We start from the raw sequence: 16,270 nt of genomic DNA on the forward strand, positions 1-16,270 counted from the left end.
AAAAAATGAACTAAGATAGTTTAAAAATCTTGAAGATATAACTTATTGTTTTATGTCATCGTATAAAAATCAAATTTTTCCACCAACATTCCCACAAAAATAAAAAAGGAAATATCGTTTGGCTAGCAACAAACACAATGACGTTAGCTGTATTTGATAGACCACAAATTAATAGACAAACATACATGTCAAAGTCATGTATGTTTTTGCTTTACCGTAGTCGAATAAAAATGACATCTTTGGCCAATCTTTGACAACGACAAGTAAGTAAATGCATTTTCTCAGTGAAGTGAGATGCGATGCAACAAGAATGGTCGAATAGTATTCGATTTATTAATCGACTATTTCATGTAATCTATCTAGTCAATTTCGCAAATGAAAACTTAAAGAAAAATCTACCTAGTACACACAAACTATTACAATAAAGGCAAAATAATAAAAAAGCAGTAAAATATCAGCTATACATTTAAGTCCTAATCTATAAAAATAAATTAAAAATAATGGTTTAGTTTCGAAGAATGTAATGGTATCATCCCCGAAAACACAGAAACAAAACGACGTTAAATCATGGATGGCGTTAATAGTAGTACGATATGAGTTAGTATTTTTTTTCTTTAATGTTATTTTCATTTTTGATATTAGATTACACATCAAATATTAATATTAGGTCCTTACATATAAAATTGGCGTTTGGTTTAGAAGGAACAAAAAGTCGTATATTTTTAATATATTTATTTAGTCAAAGTAAGAACCATTATTATCTATGCACTATTGCCATCTCAAAGGTAGTTCATTGATCCCTTCCCTAAAAAAATCCATTCGGATGGGAATCAATGAGATCTTTAAAGATGGTTTGGACTGCCCTATCGGAGTTTAATTTTTCCCTTAGAAGAAGTTATCCAAATTTCGAAATGTGGATGTTTTAGACATGCCAATTGAAGCTCCTCTAATTTGATAGCCGTCTGTTGTTCAGTGTGTGGTCTAGCGTTGTCGTGAAGCAGTAGCGTGGAGCGATTGACCAGCCTCGGTTGTTTAGCAGCTAGCTCCATCATAGTTTGCAATTGTTGTCAATAGACGTCTGCCGTAATCATCTGGCCAGATTTGAGAAAAATCTAATGGACGACACCGGCACTAGTCCACCAAACGCTTACAAGTAACTTTTTTGGGTCAATTTTCGCTTGGGGCAGGATTTGACTGGCTTGCCAGAGTCTATCCATTGCGATGAGCTTTTCCGATTATCGTAGTAAATCCATTTTTCTCGTCACTAATTAACCACTCATGACTTTGAATAACTACACGATTAAACTCGTAGGCATTGGTATGAATAAACGAGACAATTTAGAATTCATTATCGATGTCAATTTAGTCGGTCAAATAATAAATCGCTTATTCCCTGAAGTAGTCGATTGTTTCTAAACGAATATTTCTGATTAGTATGAAGTTGGCGATAATCGGAATACTGAGTAAGTACCAACCTCTATGCGTAATACATTGCTTTCATGTTATTATTTCTTTCCTTCGGGATAAAAGATTGTTGTTTTATCATTTTATCTTTCAATCGCAAGCAGAAGTTGATACGCAAACAACATTAGTCAATTGTCTATAATATTCTTGTCGACTGGGTTCATTCAGTCAGTCAGTCTGTGTCATCGTGTTGTAACTACCTCCAGTCCGCGATCGCCATTGGAGTTGCTATGACTTCCCGATTGTAAAAAAAAATAAGGCATGTGTTAACGGCTTTGTAAGTTACAGCGCTTTTATTCGTGATGGTTTAGGTAGGATAGACTTTTAGAAGATATGGCTACCCATCATTCAAGTAAGCGGACAATAAAATATAGTGTTTTAAAATGGCCTGGCGGTCTGTGGTTTTGTGGCGTTATAATGCTGTGTGTAATTCGACTGCCGAGTACCTTAGCCCGGTGTTATCCAGAAGGACGTGCAGATGTGTTGTACGGTGACCCGTTGGAACTGTTTTGTATAGCCGACAGTCCCGAAGATCTTGACTACAACCCGGAGGATCTCAAGTTCAGCCTCAGCAATGTGGTTCTCAACGATACGGAGCTCATCAACTCTACCACACGACGGCTATTCATTAGAAAACCTGAAAAATCGTTGAAATCCTATCAATGCCGGTACAAGAATGATGTATGCATGATAAGAGTGCTGGTGGGCGCTCCTCCTTTGGAAGTGACTGACTTTCGCTGTATTTCGTATAACCTCATTATGCTGAAATGTACTTGGACAATTGCCCCAGATTTAGCAGTTATAAACTATTCTGTGACTGTGGAGTTTGATGGTAAGCGTGTGGGACCAAGCCCAGCTATAAACAAAGGTAATCAAAGCTACTGGATATGGGACACTGCCTACAGACAACAAGAGGCAACATTTAATATTATTCTGAATGCTACCACCCAGTTTGGGACAACTTTACAACAATTTAATATTGATCACTTTGCTATTGTTAAACCTGACCCCCCAAGTAGTCTGCAAGTGCTTATCAATAAGAGTCATCAAGTGAAATTGCAGTGGGAAATCCCTAACACTATGGTGGAGCTGCTGGCCTGTGGGGTGGAACATAGAATTGAGTACCAGATTGCTAAAATTGACCCTACTCAATATTTCCATAGTGTCAATGCTTCAATGTTGCCCAGAAATAACAAGACATATGTGTTTTGGTTGAAAAATCTACCATATGCTCACATGCAGTATGAGGTGAAGATATACATTAAGTCAAGAAAGGCTGTTAAAGAAGAGTTCTGGTCAAACTACAGCTATATAGTGTTCACAACAGCCAGTGAGAGGCCAAGGCGACCTCCAGACATGATTGTTGGTGCCTTTAGTGAAACAGAATTTGAATCACGAAGGAAAGTTATGATTTACTGGAGGCAATTAGAAGAGTATGAGGAAGCTGGAGCGAATTTCACCTACATGGTGAATGTAACTCACAGCGACAAGACAATTACTCTCTATCCTTACAAAAATAACAGTCTCAGCTATGTAATGCTTGACAATGTTCCATGGCAGCCAATGCAGGTGTCGGTGGCATCGCTTAATGAAAAAGGTTTATCCCCATACAACAGCCATCTCTATATCCCTCCTAAGGCAGATAGCAGCTTAAAAGTAACCAAATTCAGCCAAATTGCATTTGAAGGCAACATTTACAAACTATCTTGGATTGGGTTTGGGGACAACAAGATTGACAATTACACCCTTTTCTGGTGCCAGCATAACATTACCAACATATGTACCGGGCGTCTTAATTTCACAGTTTTGGAAAGTAACAAAACTAGTCACAAAATTGCCCTCCCAAGAAGAGATAGGTATCAATTTGCAATAGCTGCCAATAGAGGTTATGATACCAGTGGTATTGTATGGGCTACATGTGACATCTCCAATGACACCCTTCTGATGTATAATTTCCCTGTCGAAGTCGGCCATGGGCCTCAGGGAAAAACCCATGTCAGTATAAATTGGTCTCTAACTTGTAGCATTCATTTGGAACCAAACCAAACAACTATTAAAGGATACAAAATAACATATTGCATAGTTTTAAAAACTACCAATGAATGTGATCCAGCCTATAATAAGACATATGTGAATATACCAAACCCCCGTCAGATGCAGAAAAATATTACGAACTTGCTGCCATTCAAAACATATTTGTTCACACTTTCATTAGAGACACATTCAGGGTGGAAAAATTTGGAAAATGCATCTACTGCCACCACTACTACAGAAGATACACCGACAAGCCCGAGAAATGTTACCGTGACAAATGTAACTAGTGACTCTGTTGTATTGTCTTTTGATCCACCAAATCCAAGAAATGGAATAATTGGAAATTACAAGATTTACAATTTTTCTGAATTGCTTAAAGTGGTAGATGTCATGAATGATAGCACTGACACAGTCAGAAGGAATGTGACAATTACTGGACTTCTTGGATTCACCATCTACGGCTTTACTGTAAAGGCCTGTAACACTGGAATTAAAGTTTGCTCCGAGGAAAGTCCACGGGAACCTATTGTAGTCAAAACCAAAATTGGCCCTCCAGCTCAATTAAAACCACCTCAAGTCACACAAAATCCAGACCAACTCCACTGGCAAAAACCTGACCCACCAGGTGGCAATGTCACTTATTATGAAATCAAAGTAGTCAAAGATAATAATGAAAAAGATACAATAATATATAGTACATATAATAGGACATATAAAGTGGCTCAATGTTCCGATGTTAAATTCGGGGAGACATATCAAGTGCGAGCAGTTAATATAGACGGAGACCTTATATTCCCAGGGGAATGGAGTGAGCCTAGCCATAACAATTGTCGGTTTAGTGACAATACCACCATGATTGTCATTTTTGTGACGATATTTACTCTCATTGGCATTGGATATGGCTGTGTTAAGCTATATCAAAAGTATAAAGCAATGGATATAAAACCTATAATGCCTGAAGGCCTTATTATACCAGAACCTGATAAATTTGCGTTCGCATGGAACGCGAACAATAAAGATAATAAGCCATCTAACGACGAAACATTGCCTTTGACTACTAAATCTACGTTGGTGTCTTTACCTGAACTTAAGCCAAGGGATAACAGCAACGGCAACTGTAACAACAGCGATCACACAGACAGCACCGTTTTGTCAGACAATTCGCGGGGGCACATCGACCGCCACCCGTCCACTTCAGATGACGATTCTAATTCATCGCTTAATTTGGAAGTAGACTCCAGACTAGACACTGGAAAAGTAGACTGTAGTAATAATACGCAAGACGAGGAATATACCAATTCCGACAACGACAGCTTCCGCGATCCATTCAATGACAAACCGTTCAAAGTAAAACCTCAGCTAATTTGTAATCCTAACACTGGATATGTTCAGTCTGTGCCGCCTATACCATTTAATCCGCCTTCAGAGACGGCGAGCTCGAGTTACGTAAAAGCCGGGCTATCGCCGCCAATATTCACGACGGGCGTTGTCCCGCCGTCCGTGAAGAATCACCCTCCTACCTCATCGGGACACATACTTCACGAAGATGCTCAGGATTTGCCTAAATTAAGGCCGTCTCCGAACTTACATTTCGAGCCGACCATCTTGCCGTCTGTGCCCAACTTGCCGCAGCCAGCCAAAAATGAGGTCAACAGCGGCTACATACAGTTGGAATCCTTGCCTAGTCTGAAACCGCCCACGGCGCCCAACATTAGTCCGGGAGAGGCCGTTATGAATAAGCATTTTAATAATCTTATGACCGCCGGGCAGTTGGCGGAGGAGCCAGCTATCCTGGACCCCATGATGTCGCCTGACGCATACTGTCGGTTCTCGTGGAGCACTGACCCCGCCGATGATAACCTGCAATCATTGTACTCGCCTTCTGCGGTCAATTCGTTTAAGAATTGAAAAAGTTCATGCAGCAACAAGCGACACGATCTGACGCACTGTAATTTATTTAATACATGACAAAGACTGTAAATAGTGGACAATTATTAGAAAGTGATATAAATTGACTTGTTTTTATACAAAATGTGGATGTGTTGTCTAGTGATAATTCTTGTGCCTTATTAATTTATTTTAGGTGATTGTAAAGAAGCTCATTAGGTAAGAATTTTTCCTGAAATCTCAAATTAATATTTACTTTAAATTATCATAAGTCATACATGATAAAATGCAACTATCATATTACTAATGGATTCCTACTACTAAAATAATCATATTTTCTAAATTTAATAGGAAGGACCTTATTTTAAGACATTTCAAATTGTTTTTGACATTCTTTTCTTTTCATAACCTAGCGGTACATAACTGCAACTATAGCTGCGAATCTTTGTATTTTGTATTCCACTATTACAAATAACATTAATAATTTGCTATAGATAATTGATAAATTATAATGATACTACTCATATCACATTAGCATAGATTTTTACAAAGTCATTTAAACCAACATAAGACGTAATGAAACACATTGATAAAAGTAGACCTTGGCAATAAATAAAAACGTGTTTATAACTACAGTCCCCCTATTATCTCTGGCCGTATGTTATCGGAAAGTTGTGACTGATTTGGTTCCTGTTTGAAAGAGGGTTTTCTAAGAAAGGTTTATATCTGTATAAATCCGGGGCGGGTCGCTAGTATTTTCTATAAATTTCTGAATATGAGATATTTTTTGACGATAAAAAATGAGTAAACATCGAATTACACCATATTTTAATCAATGACGATTAGGATTCCGACAACATGCTGAGTGCATATCTGTTGATGTAGGTCCACCGTATTTTTCTAACAATCATAGGTGCATTCATTGGAGTAACCTGATTGTTGCAGTTTGCGTTCTTTGACGCTGTTATAATGGAGGGTATCTACAAAGTTAAACTAGTACCCAGCGATCTCAACACTGAGGAAACCGTACTTCAAATCGCGGACACTCTCGACAATTTGAACGGCATTATCGATGACGTATTCAGCCGTCTCACCGCGCGTATCATCCAAAACTTGGACAAGACAAATAAACTGAAGAAACGAATAGAAGATTCTCGAGCGAAAGCCGAACAACTCGTAGGGATGCAGAAAGCTATAAAAGTATTCTCTAGCGCGAAGTATCCGGCGTCTATTTCTCACGAGCATTACGAATCTGTGTTCGGCTTGGATGGGTATCAACACCAGCCTAAGAAAGTAACCCTAAGTGGAAAAAACCAGGGCCAAGCGGGCGGCAAAGATGTCCAGGTAAGTTGCTGCCTTCTATGTTTTAACAGGCTGAATTGCATTCTCAGCACTTCGGCATTTCTGCAAATCGTTAAAGGCAATACCGTAATAACTTTACAGGTAGTTAAATATTTGGCAGTTAATCAAAGCAAGCAAACTAGGAGGATTAAGTTTAAGGGGCAGTTAGCTTATGTTTAATATTGTTACACGTGTTAAGTGTCGATGACAAGTGTCTATTGTAATGTACTGTGTCGTAATTATCTTCAGATTATTCTAGTACTATATTTGTAAGGTACTTAGTAATAATTACTTCTACGAAAACCTAATCAGCTCGAAACGCAATATCGAATAAATTATCGTGAATCCCAAAAATTCCACCAACAAGCTTACATACCACAGATTCATGAAAACCTGCCTACGTAAAAATTTATTTAGGGAAGATAATACTCTCAAATATTTTGACACAAAGCCTTTACATGAGTAAAATTTTCACCTCATTTTTTCATTGTAGGAAAAACTTCATTTCTACCACGTGAAAATAGCGGAACCAAGGGCCGCCCAGAAGAAAGATTTCGACTTAAACGCTATTATGGACAACGTGAAGACTGTTGGACAGTTACTCATATTCAATACGGACGAGAGTCCATACCTGGGCGCCCCTAGCAAGCCCGTGTATGTGCCCAAGGTTACATCCACACCTGGTGAGAGTAAGAATCAGCTAGAAGATGCACCGTCCTCTATAATGAAGAGAGAGGTCTTGAGGAGGGAGGCGGACGAGTACATGTACGCGCCTGGAATCGGAATGGTAAATTTTCTTTATACACATACACATATTAGGATTGAGGGTAGATGGAGCTTATAGTCACATGATTCAAAGGCTACATTTAGTTAGATGTCTTAATAAAATGAGATTTAGAAACATGTCGTGAACTCATAGCCTAAAACACTCTCCCTATTGATTGAATTTTACAATCAGTCAATAAATAGTTTCGTTTCGTTACCAGACTAGCAACGAAGTTCTTTAAAGTTTTTTTTAACATGATTACGCCGGCATCGTGTAGTTTACTTTTACCGTGAATCTCGGACCTTTTAGGGTGCCGCAATTTCTTTACAAGTAAAAAAAAAAGCAGGTAACATATAGCTATAAACTATTTATATCTTTTTTCTGTCGTCTTGGAAACTCGTAGAAATAAAGTTATTTCGTGAATTATAAAATCGATTTTATGAAAAACCTTTAGTTTGGAGGTTTATACAGAGCTCTTGGTTTGTGTGTGGATCTCATAAGGAAACACGTTGCGGTTCTGTTTTTTTATTAATAATAAAATAATTTCCATAGGTACTCGCTGGGTTAATTAAAAAAAGTTCCGAAGAATTATCAATACAAAGGTACTCGCGTGATAGTACCTATAACACAATTTTCCGCGTATTACGGATTTTCCTCTTACTGTAAATTGCTTCTTTGTAACATAGCTTACCAATTTCTAGTAAACGAGATGTTTTATAGAGTCTGTCCATCGATACAGGTGGCCGCCACAGTAGACCTTATTACGCGAGTAACTATCACGTTGATATTATATTCTTCGGATCCATGACACAAGTTTAAAGTTTAATTAGGCCCCTTGAGTATTCTCAATTCAGACATGTTTTACCCATATCTACATAGAAGGGCCTCATCTAAATATTCCCCACCCAGGTACCAGAACTAGAGATGCCCTTGGACTTGCCCCACCTTCCGGGCGTAGCGGGTGACGTCCAATTCTCCATAACTACCGACGGCTCCATCGCCCCGTCCGTGGTGACGTCACCGCTGACTCCCGTGTTGGATCTGGTGGTCACCAACGCTGAACTGCCGGGTCTTCAGGAGTTGTTGGTGGCGATCCCGGCGTCGCTGCCGGTCGTGCCGGACGCCGCGCCGGCGCCGGTACCGGTCGCGCCGGTGCCGGTGGCGGTGCCGGCAACCCTGGCTCCACCTCCGCCACCCCCTCCACCACCGCCGCCGCCACCACCACCACCACCACCACCGATGGAAACCGTCGCGTCTACAAGCATTGAAAGGTAAGATACCAATTTGTAGCATTTTTTTTTTCAGAATAGTAGGTATAATCATTTATTTGGCGTTTGTTTAGGTTTCGGTCAAAGAAGAACCCGTGAACCACTTTTGAGAACGATCCCTGAATGAAGCCCGCCATTTGGTTTTAAGGGTTTAATTTTCCTGAATCTGTATATTTCCTTAATTTTTTTTTTCACTTGGTATAAGATAGCAAAGTCACTTATTTTTGTGACCAAGAAATACAATTACAACATTTAATTTGGCGTAAATAAAAAGAGACATAATGAAATGCTACTGAACAAAAGGACGATTCTTTTAGAAACTAATTAAAATTTTAATGAAATTCAACTTTTTGCAAAGTTGTCTTTTTTACAGTCTCCACCAGGACCAGTGCCTTAGCAGGTTCTAATTAAGCGATTGATCAACACATTTTATGATTTATTCCACTTATACATACACTCATAATCAAAAACTAGAATTGCTTTTTTTTTTGTTCTTACTCCAGCCGTTCTAATTAAGATGGGGCTTACAATAGTGTGTTTTAATTGTACGGCTATTTCGCTAACTAATGACATTCTCACAGTGTTTGAAAAGGCCGCAAAAAACGTACTTTGAATACAATCGTCTTCGGGCACTTCTTACGAAGGGTAAGGCAAATACAATGCGTCACAAGAAATGGCCAACCTGCCCCAAATGGCACATGTTTCGTTTTTTGCTCTGCCAGGTCAGAGAGTCGTGTTACTTACCTTTTTTTTTTCTAACAACCCCTTGCTTGCCATATGTGTCGAAGGCATCTATTTGTGATCATATGTCCAAAATGGGTTAGTAATTCTCGAAATAGGAATGTCTCTGCTACGTCCGATAAGTCCGCCATTGTGTATTTATGTTTAACTTTCATACTGTCACAAACAAAACGTCTTTTCATATAATTCTTAACCCTTTACAGAGTAATAAGCTCTTATTGTCTTACCTTTCGGGCCGCATTTAGTGTCGTTGATTTTGCGAAGACCTTTTATTCGAAAATGAAACCATTCATTATTTTCATTAATTTCCATAGGAACTTAATATTACTACATTGCATTGATTTTCTTAATTTTACGTATAAAACGTATATATTTTTTGTATCTCAAAGCCGGAATTCATCTCAAAATTTAAACTCTTAATAATACAATTTTAGATTTAATTTTCTTTACTTATTTATTCATACGTAGGTTACCTACTCTATATTTCGAGGTTTAATTATGCGTCATTAAGTCCGCAATGCCGTGATTATGCACTACAATAATTTGCACACGAAACAGCACACCCCGTAAAATATTCGTTTTCTTAGAAATTATAATGAAATTTAAAATTTGCTCATTTTTCATTTTAATCAGGTCATTAAAGTAGTTGATGTAATTTATTAAATCACAGTCGTTAAAGATTAACAAAACACCTCACATGCCACTATCATTCTTTAATTTAGGTCTTTGAAAGTTAGCTTCGGTTAAAAATAAGTCCTATTTCCGATTTGTTTAATACATTTGAAGCTGTGAGTCGTCCGGCAAGACAAAGAAAGTTGCACCTGATTATAAACATTTTACAATCCCTTTGTTTGCAAAGGGCTTTGAACAAGTCGCATAGACCGCACTCCAGCTTCGTCCATTTACAGAATGAGACAAGAACTTGTCTGGATTCAATCCTAAATCCTTGTTGAAAATGGGAGATAGTTGTGGAATACAAATTGCGTCTTATGAATCGTAAATAGGCGCATAATGAGCCACATCAGAAACAACGTAGGACGTTTCTCGGAATACCATAAATGCTGTATTCCAAGCGATGCCGGCTGATGGAGTTATAGCTTCTAAGTCAGTCTCTGCTTTGAATATGGAATGTCTTGTCAGATGAATACCGCGTTGTGTGAAGGTCCTGTAAATTGGCTTTTGTTTATACATACATAAAATCACGTCTCTTTCCCGGTGAGGTAGGCAGAGTACATCTTTCCATTTGCCACGATCCCTCCATGCTTATTCCACTTAAACCACATTGTTTGTTGTAAGCTTGTCGGTGTAGGCTGCTTTTGACTTAAGCCTTTGCCAGGTCGTCTACGATTCTTTAGAATTAAGAGTAAGATTGATTTTTAACTATTCTGATTTAAATCATCACCATTTTCCTGACGTGTGTCCCCGTTACATCCTTTTGCCGAAACTATATTGCCAGAAGGTTTGACCCAACCTGGATCATGGTTTGCGGTGAGTTTATTCTTTTAGCCGTCTTTTACGACATGAAGGCGATGGAGTGTCTACCATGAAAGTATTGGACACTTTAATTCAACACGGATTAATTATTCGTATATTAAAATACGTATTAATTTATTGAAGGTACTTCGAAAAATATAACACCGCTGTAGAGATTTACAAAGTCAAAGGTTTTGATGCCGATTAAATTGCGTAGAGTAAAAGATTTCACCGTGAATCTTAAGGAATTTACAAATTTGGATAATTAGTAGCATTAAATCATTCGCTTTTGCTTAATTAAATGGAGGAGTCGTTATCTACTCAAGGTAATGTTTACAATCGGAAGAAGAAATATGTAAATATAAACTTACATTTTGTGACGTTTTGGCTTTGACGTCGCAACTATATCTGGCCAATCAAAGCGTTCGTATACAGAGTGTTTACAAACCCGGGTTCCTCGTATCGGGTACTTCAACAGAAATGCACGTTTTGAAAACACACCCGCTGGCTGTCGTTCGCCGTGCTCTTTACAATACAAATACTTCTGTTTTTCCAATGCTCAAAACAAATAATGAACATATTCGAGAAATTTAACCTCTTTCAGTGATTTTTGTATTACAAGTGGCCAGTACTTAAATCATAGTTGAGATGATGTGATTAGAAATATGTAAATAGGAGTAAAAAAAATAATATCTGTTTGTTTTCGTTTTAGAATTCTTTGTTTTTTCAATTGCGTTCCTATTTCGTTCTTAGAATCATAAAGATATGATTTCTAGCGTAACAACTAGTGGCGCCGAAGTTTTTAAATAAAGAATCGTCTATTTTTAATTTGGCTACAGGCATTGTGAAAAACTTTTCGTATCGCGCGGCCAAGTGACGCCCGTGTTTCGTCCTTGATGAAAATTTGCATTGACTAAATTCGGGATGCTAATGAGAATTGAAACCACAGTACATATATGATATTATGATCTAAGTCTGTTTGTCAGGACAGCCATATATCAATGTCGAATCGAAACATTTAGATAAATTATCTGTTTGTATTCGATTTTCCCGCTTTCCGACGAATATTATTGGTAGTTTGTAATATTACCATTGTAATCACATACATATATTCATAGTACTTCATACAAATAGTTTCTTATGTCTCAGCTGATTCTCAGTTACACTGTATTTCCTGTTTATTTTTACAAATAGTAGTTTAAAATACCATAATTGCCAGCTATTTTACATATATCCTGTCTATATCCCTTGCGGGGTACAGACTGAGACCAGTCTTGAAAAGACCGAATGGCCACGTTCAGCTACTCTTATTATTCTATTTAGATAATATAAATAAATATATTGGGACAAATTAGAAAGATTGAGTTGGCCTCGAAGAAAGTTACGAGATACTAACTCAACGATACTATATTTTATAATAAATACTTGTATAGATAAACACCCAAGACCCAGGCCAATAGTTTATTTACACACAAAATTATTACGACCCTAAAATGTAGTACAATTTTCAACTAAATATTCTTTGTCGTAGTCTATAAAGTTTCCAAAAATTAATCAATAATAAACTTGGGAAAATCCACTTGCGAGAAAATATAATTTATCTGTTGTTTATGTTATGCATCACGACTCACGATATCTACTTGAAGGATCGTCACTTTGCCGTGACTGTGAGGTTATAGTTCATGATAACATGCGTTATTGAATCAACTTTATCTAAATACTAGCTGTGCCCGCGACTTCGTCCGCGTGGAATAGTTATTTTGGGCATCATATTTTCAGGCGGTCACGCGTATTAGAAAGAACGCTGGTTCGCCGTATTAAATGTTTCGCTGCAAATTGCTTATAACGACTATATCTCAAAACCTATTCGTCTGATTTATATACTGTAAATGGCAATTTTAGTCTACATGAAAAGCCGAAAGTAATAAACATATTTATTTGGATAAGGATTAATACTGAATTAAAGAAAATTGGTGTCAAAATAACTTATGTTTATAATGAAAAAATAATCTTAAAAAATGAACATAAAAGTGCTTATTGTAAGTAAACCTTAAGAGATAGATATATGCTCTCGCGGACTTTTTTATGGCAAAAAATGAGTACTTCACATCTTTAGTACATTGTTTTACTATATCTTTGTTGGTTTGCGCAGCGTTCGCGTGGAAAGCTCGCAGATGGCCGACTCATTCAACTTTCACCTGCATTGTTGACGTTTCCCGTAGGAAATTCGGGATAAAATGTAGCCTATAGCCTTCCTCGATAAATAGACTATCTAACAGTGAAAGAATTATTCAAATCGGTTCAGTAGTTTCTGAGATTAGCGCGTTTAAACAAACAAACAAACAAACAAAACAAACTCTTCAGCTTTATAATATTAGTATAGACTACGAAATGTAATTGAGTAAAAAAGGAAAGTCAATGATTCCTTTATATTTTGACTATTGATAGTTTCAAAAATCTCGTTAGGTGTCATTATCTTTCTACTCTATCCTAAGTATACGAGTACGAGGATTATTATTATGTATTTACGTGTATGTATATAGGTATATATTTTGTGTGCATTGTATCATGTTTAAAAAACATGTACTCCACCTCTGTCTGTCTTGTATGTTTTACTCTTATGGTGCAATAAAGAGTTTTATCTATCTATATTCATAAAAAGTACACTTTATTTATGCTTCAAATCATCACCGTCCTAGCGTTTTTGTTATTATTTTCCTGTTGCGCCTTCCCTGCGGGGGATCTCTTATGACTATTAAAAAGAGTTATTTATGCTCTGAGTACTCTTATATTAAATACCAGAGATATTTTTAAAGTTTAAACTGTCTGAAAGTCCCAGACGGCATCGCATTAGAATAGAATGCGCGGCTTTTCTTGTTATTTCGTGCCAATTAGCAGGATCTGAATCTACTCGTATTGTTACGTCTTTGCAGGCACCTTAGTCTTTCTATGTATGGTATTGTATCGACATTGTACTAACAACCAATATGTGCAAAGGCAGGTATTAGTTCAGAATTTATTAGATCAAAAAATTAGAGAAATCCGCCAAAGGTTATGTTTTTTATGAAGCCACCTTAAAATACACGTTATCGAAATGAAATTATTGATTCAATCATCATTGCTTTTTATAAATGCCTCAGTGTGTGCGAAGTTATACGCCAATACTGTTGCTAGATCCAAAAATATTACCAAAGAATAACTACGTAATTCAAAACATTAAAAGTTCTTTAGATTTCTCTTATATTTTTGTTGGTTGCGACTACAAGAGTCATTTAAAAAAAGCGATAAAAAGTAAACCCGATAATGCTAAAACCCTTTTACGTTCACAACAACCCTGCCACAGTCCAGTTATAGTAGATTTAGCGATAGGGCTGTATAATTTTAGTCGGCTCCGACCCCGTCTCGCCTGACCAGTAATAAGTCCACTTTTGATTGTGATTTTTGATGTGATAACGTGATAAGGTAGGGATGCGCAGCACAATGTTTGATAATATTTATTTTGAGCATTCTATGATGTGTGATGAACATATAATTATTGTTGAAATTTTAATTAGGTACGTTATATTTATCATGTTCGGATTTAGACGTTAAAACGTTTTGTTTGTTTGTAAACTTCTCCTCAGAGTTAATATTTTTATGTTTAAAGTGATAGTAGTTAAGTAATCCCAGCGTCTAATTAGGCTTTATCATCTCGATTGCGTCCTCCTTGGCGAAAATATCTCGGTCTGACCATGACGGATCCAGAAATGGACTTATGAATATAAAACCAAATATAAAAAACCTTGATCAACGCTATAGCGAGCATTCGCTTCAAAAGTTGACTTGCATTTATAATCTATAAATCTAGATCTTATCACCTGCCCGTAATGCCTTTTGGTTGCACTGGAGTATAACCGGTTAAATCCAGTTTGTATGCATACGCTCATCTATGCCTTGTAAGTGGATGTCAGCTCTCTAATGTCGCAGGTTTCGGAGTCGCCTCTCCGTTTCGACACGCCTCAGATTTATGGCAGTCTCTCTCTATAATTTGATATGGTAGCTCATCAAACGCTTATGTACTTTTGAATCTACCCATAATATTATGAAGAGGAAAGATTTTTTTTGTATTATTTTTGCTTTTAAACACTTCGAAGTTCAAAATTAAAATTGTGCAATGTCTAAAAGTTACAAAGACTTAATTTTTTAATTAATAAAATAATTATACCCACTCCATATATATTTTTTGCCTCCACTGCAACCACCTTCTTTTTGCCAGACCCATATTTGGCCTTTGTATCCTAAAATTGTACCGTGCCAAGTAGATCAAGCATTCTTTACATTAAAGAATTATGTAAAGGGAAATTAATTAATGAGATACACTTTAAGAAGAATTTGCTCCATATAAAGTCTGTGATGAAATTCAATTAGTTAATGAAACATCTCGCATTGGTATGCTGAAACTGACTTTGTGAACATTCCAGTTTTGAAAAATGTTGCCAGCATTAATGACAGCTTATGAATAAGTGTAAAACGTCCAATGAGCTTATTATAACCGGGCCTGTTATTGACAATTATGATCCTTTTTGCACGGTGTTTAAATGGCAAACAATAGGGGCAAAAAATATCGTTGCGTCGATAAAACGGCTGTCAACTTTTCTTTTTCTGATTCGGCTAATAACTTAATGTTGTCCACGCCGCAAATGCTTTATTTATAGACGTAAGTACGTATTTATACTCTGTGCAGAACGTTATGATTTAAATTTAGACATAACAGATGTCGACGCTTCTACACTACGTATTCCGATTGAGATCGATGCCCTTTCTAGTTTTGAATCACGACTACTCTTGTTTATATTGTAAACTAGCTTTCGACTGCGGTTCCTCTCGCATGAAAAGCACCGTATTTTCTCCACACTATTAAAATTTCATGGAGGTCGATTCATTTGGTTTTGATTTTCATATTTATAATATAAGTAAGCCCGTGGCTTTGTGGGCGTAAATTGAAATGCCGTTAATTTCCTTTAAGCGTTCAAGTCACATAAGAAACTCACTAACCAAATATGAAATCTCTAGACCCAGCGCTTTACACTGAGTGTTGATATATCGGTCAATGATATAAGTATTATTCGATTTATAATTTCGACATACATACGTAGATATTATCACGTCTATATCCCTTGGGGGGTAGACAGAGCCAACAGTCTTGAAGATACTGAAAGGCCACGTTCAGCTGTTTGGCTTAATGATAGAATTGGGATTCAAATAATTTCAAACTTGTCAATTAGCAAGTTACCTCATCAATTTGCGAATTAAATAA

At 37.0% G+C, this 16,270-nt stretch overlaps 2 protein-coding genes across 3 annotated transcripts in view; both read left to right on the forward strand.

The window, feature by feature from the left end:
- The first annotated feature begins 1,445 nt into the window (after positions 1–1,445).
- Positions 1,446–16,270, forward strand: part of LOC106142514 (WASH complex subunit 1) — a 34,064-nt gene continuing 19,239 nt past the window's right edge. Inside the window, exons 1-4 of one of the 2 annotated variants that reach the window (XM_060946746.1) lie at positions 1,446–1,463; positions 6,331–6,729; positions 7,220–7,513; positions 8,402–8,763. In XM_060946746.1, the coding sequence (XP_060802729.1) occupies positions 6,355–6,729; positions 7,220–7,513; positions 8,402–8,763 (1,031 nt within the window). In that variant the 5' untranslated portion in view covers positions 1,446–1,463; positions 6,331–6,354. Of the gene's footprint in view, positions 1,464–5,464; positions 5,605–6,330; positions 6,730–7,219; positions 7,514–8,401; positions 8,764–16,270 lie in introns of those variants that run through there. The other variant, XM_013344299.2, reaches the window with a different exon arrangement.
- On the forward strand, positions 1,470–5,414 carry LOC106142513 (cytokine receptor). Its single transcript, XM_013344298.2, has one exon. The coding sequence runs from the start codon at positions 1,798–1,800 to the stop codon at positions 5,404–5,406; it is 3,609 nt and encodes a 1,202-aa protein (XP_013199752.1). The 5' UTR covers positions 1,470–1,797; the 3' UTR covers positions 5,407–5,414.

Source organism: Amyelois transitella, chromosome 12 (genome assembly GCF_032362555.1).
Source record: "Amyelois transitella isolate CPQ chromosome 12, ilAmyTran1.1, whole genome shotgun sequence".
NCBI classification, from domain to species: Eukaryota; Metazoa; Arthropoda; class Insecta; order Lepidoptera; family Pyralidae; genus Amyelois; species Amyelois transitella.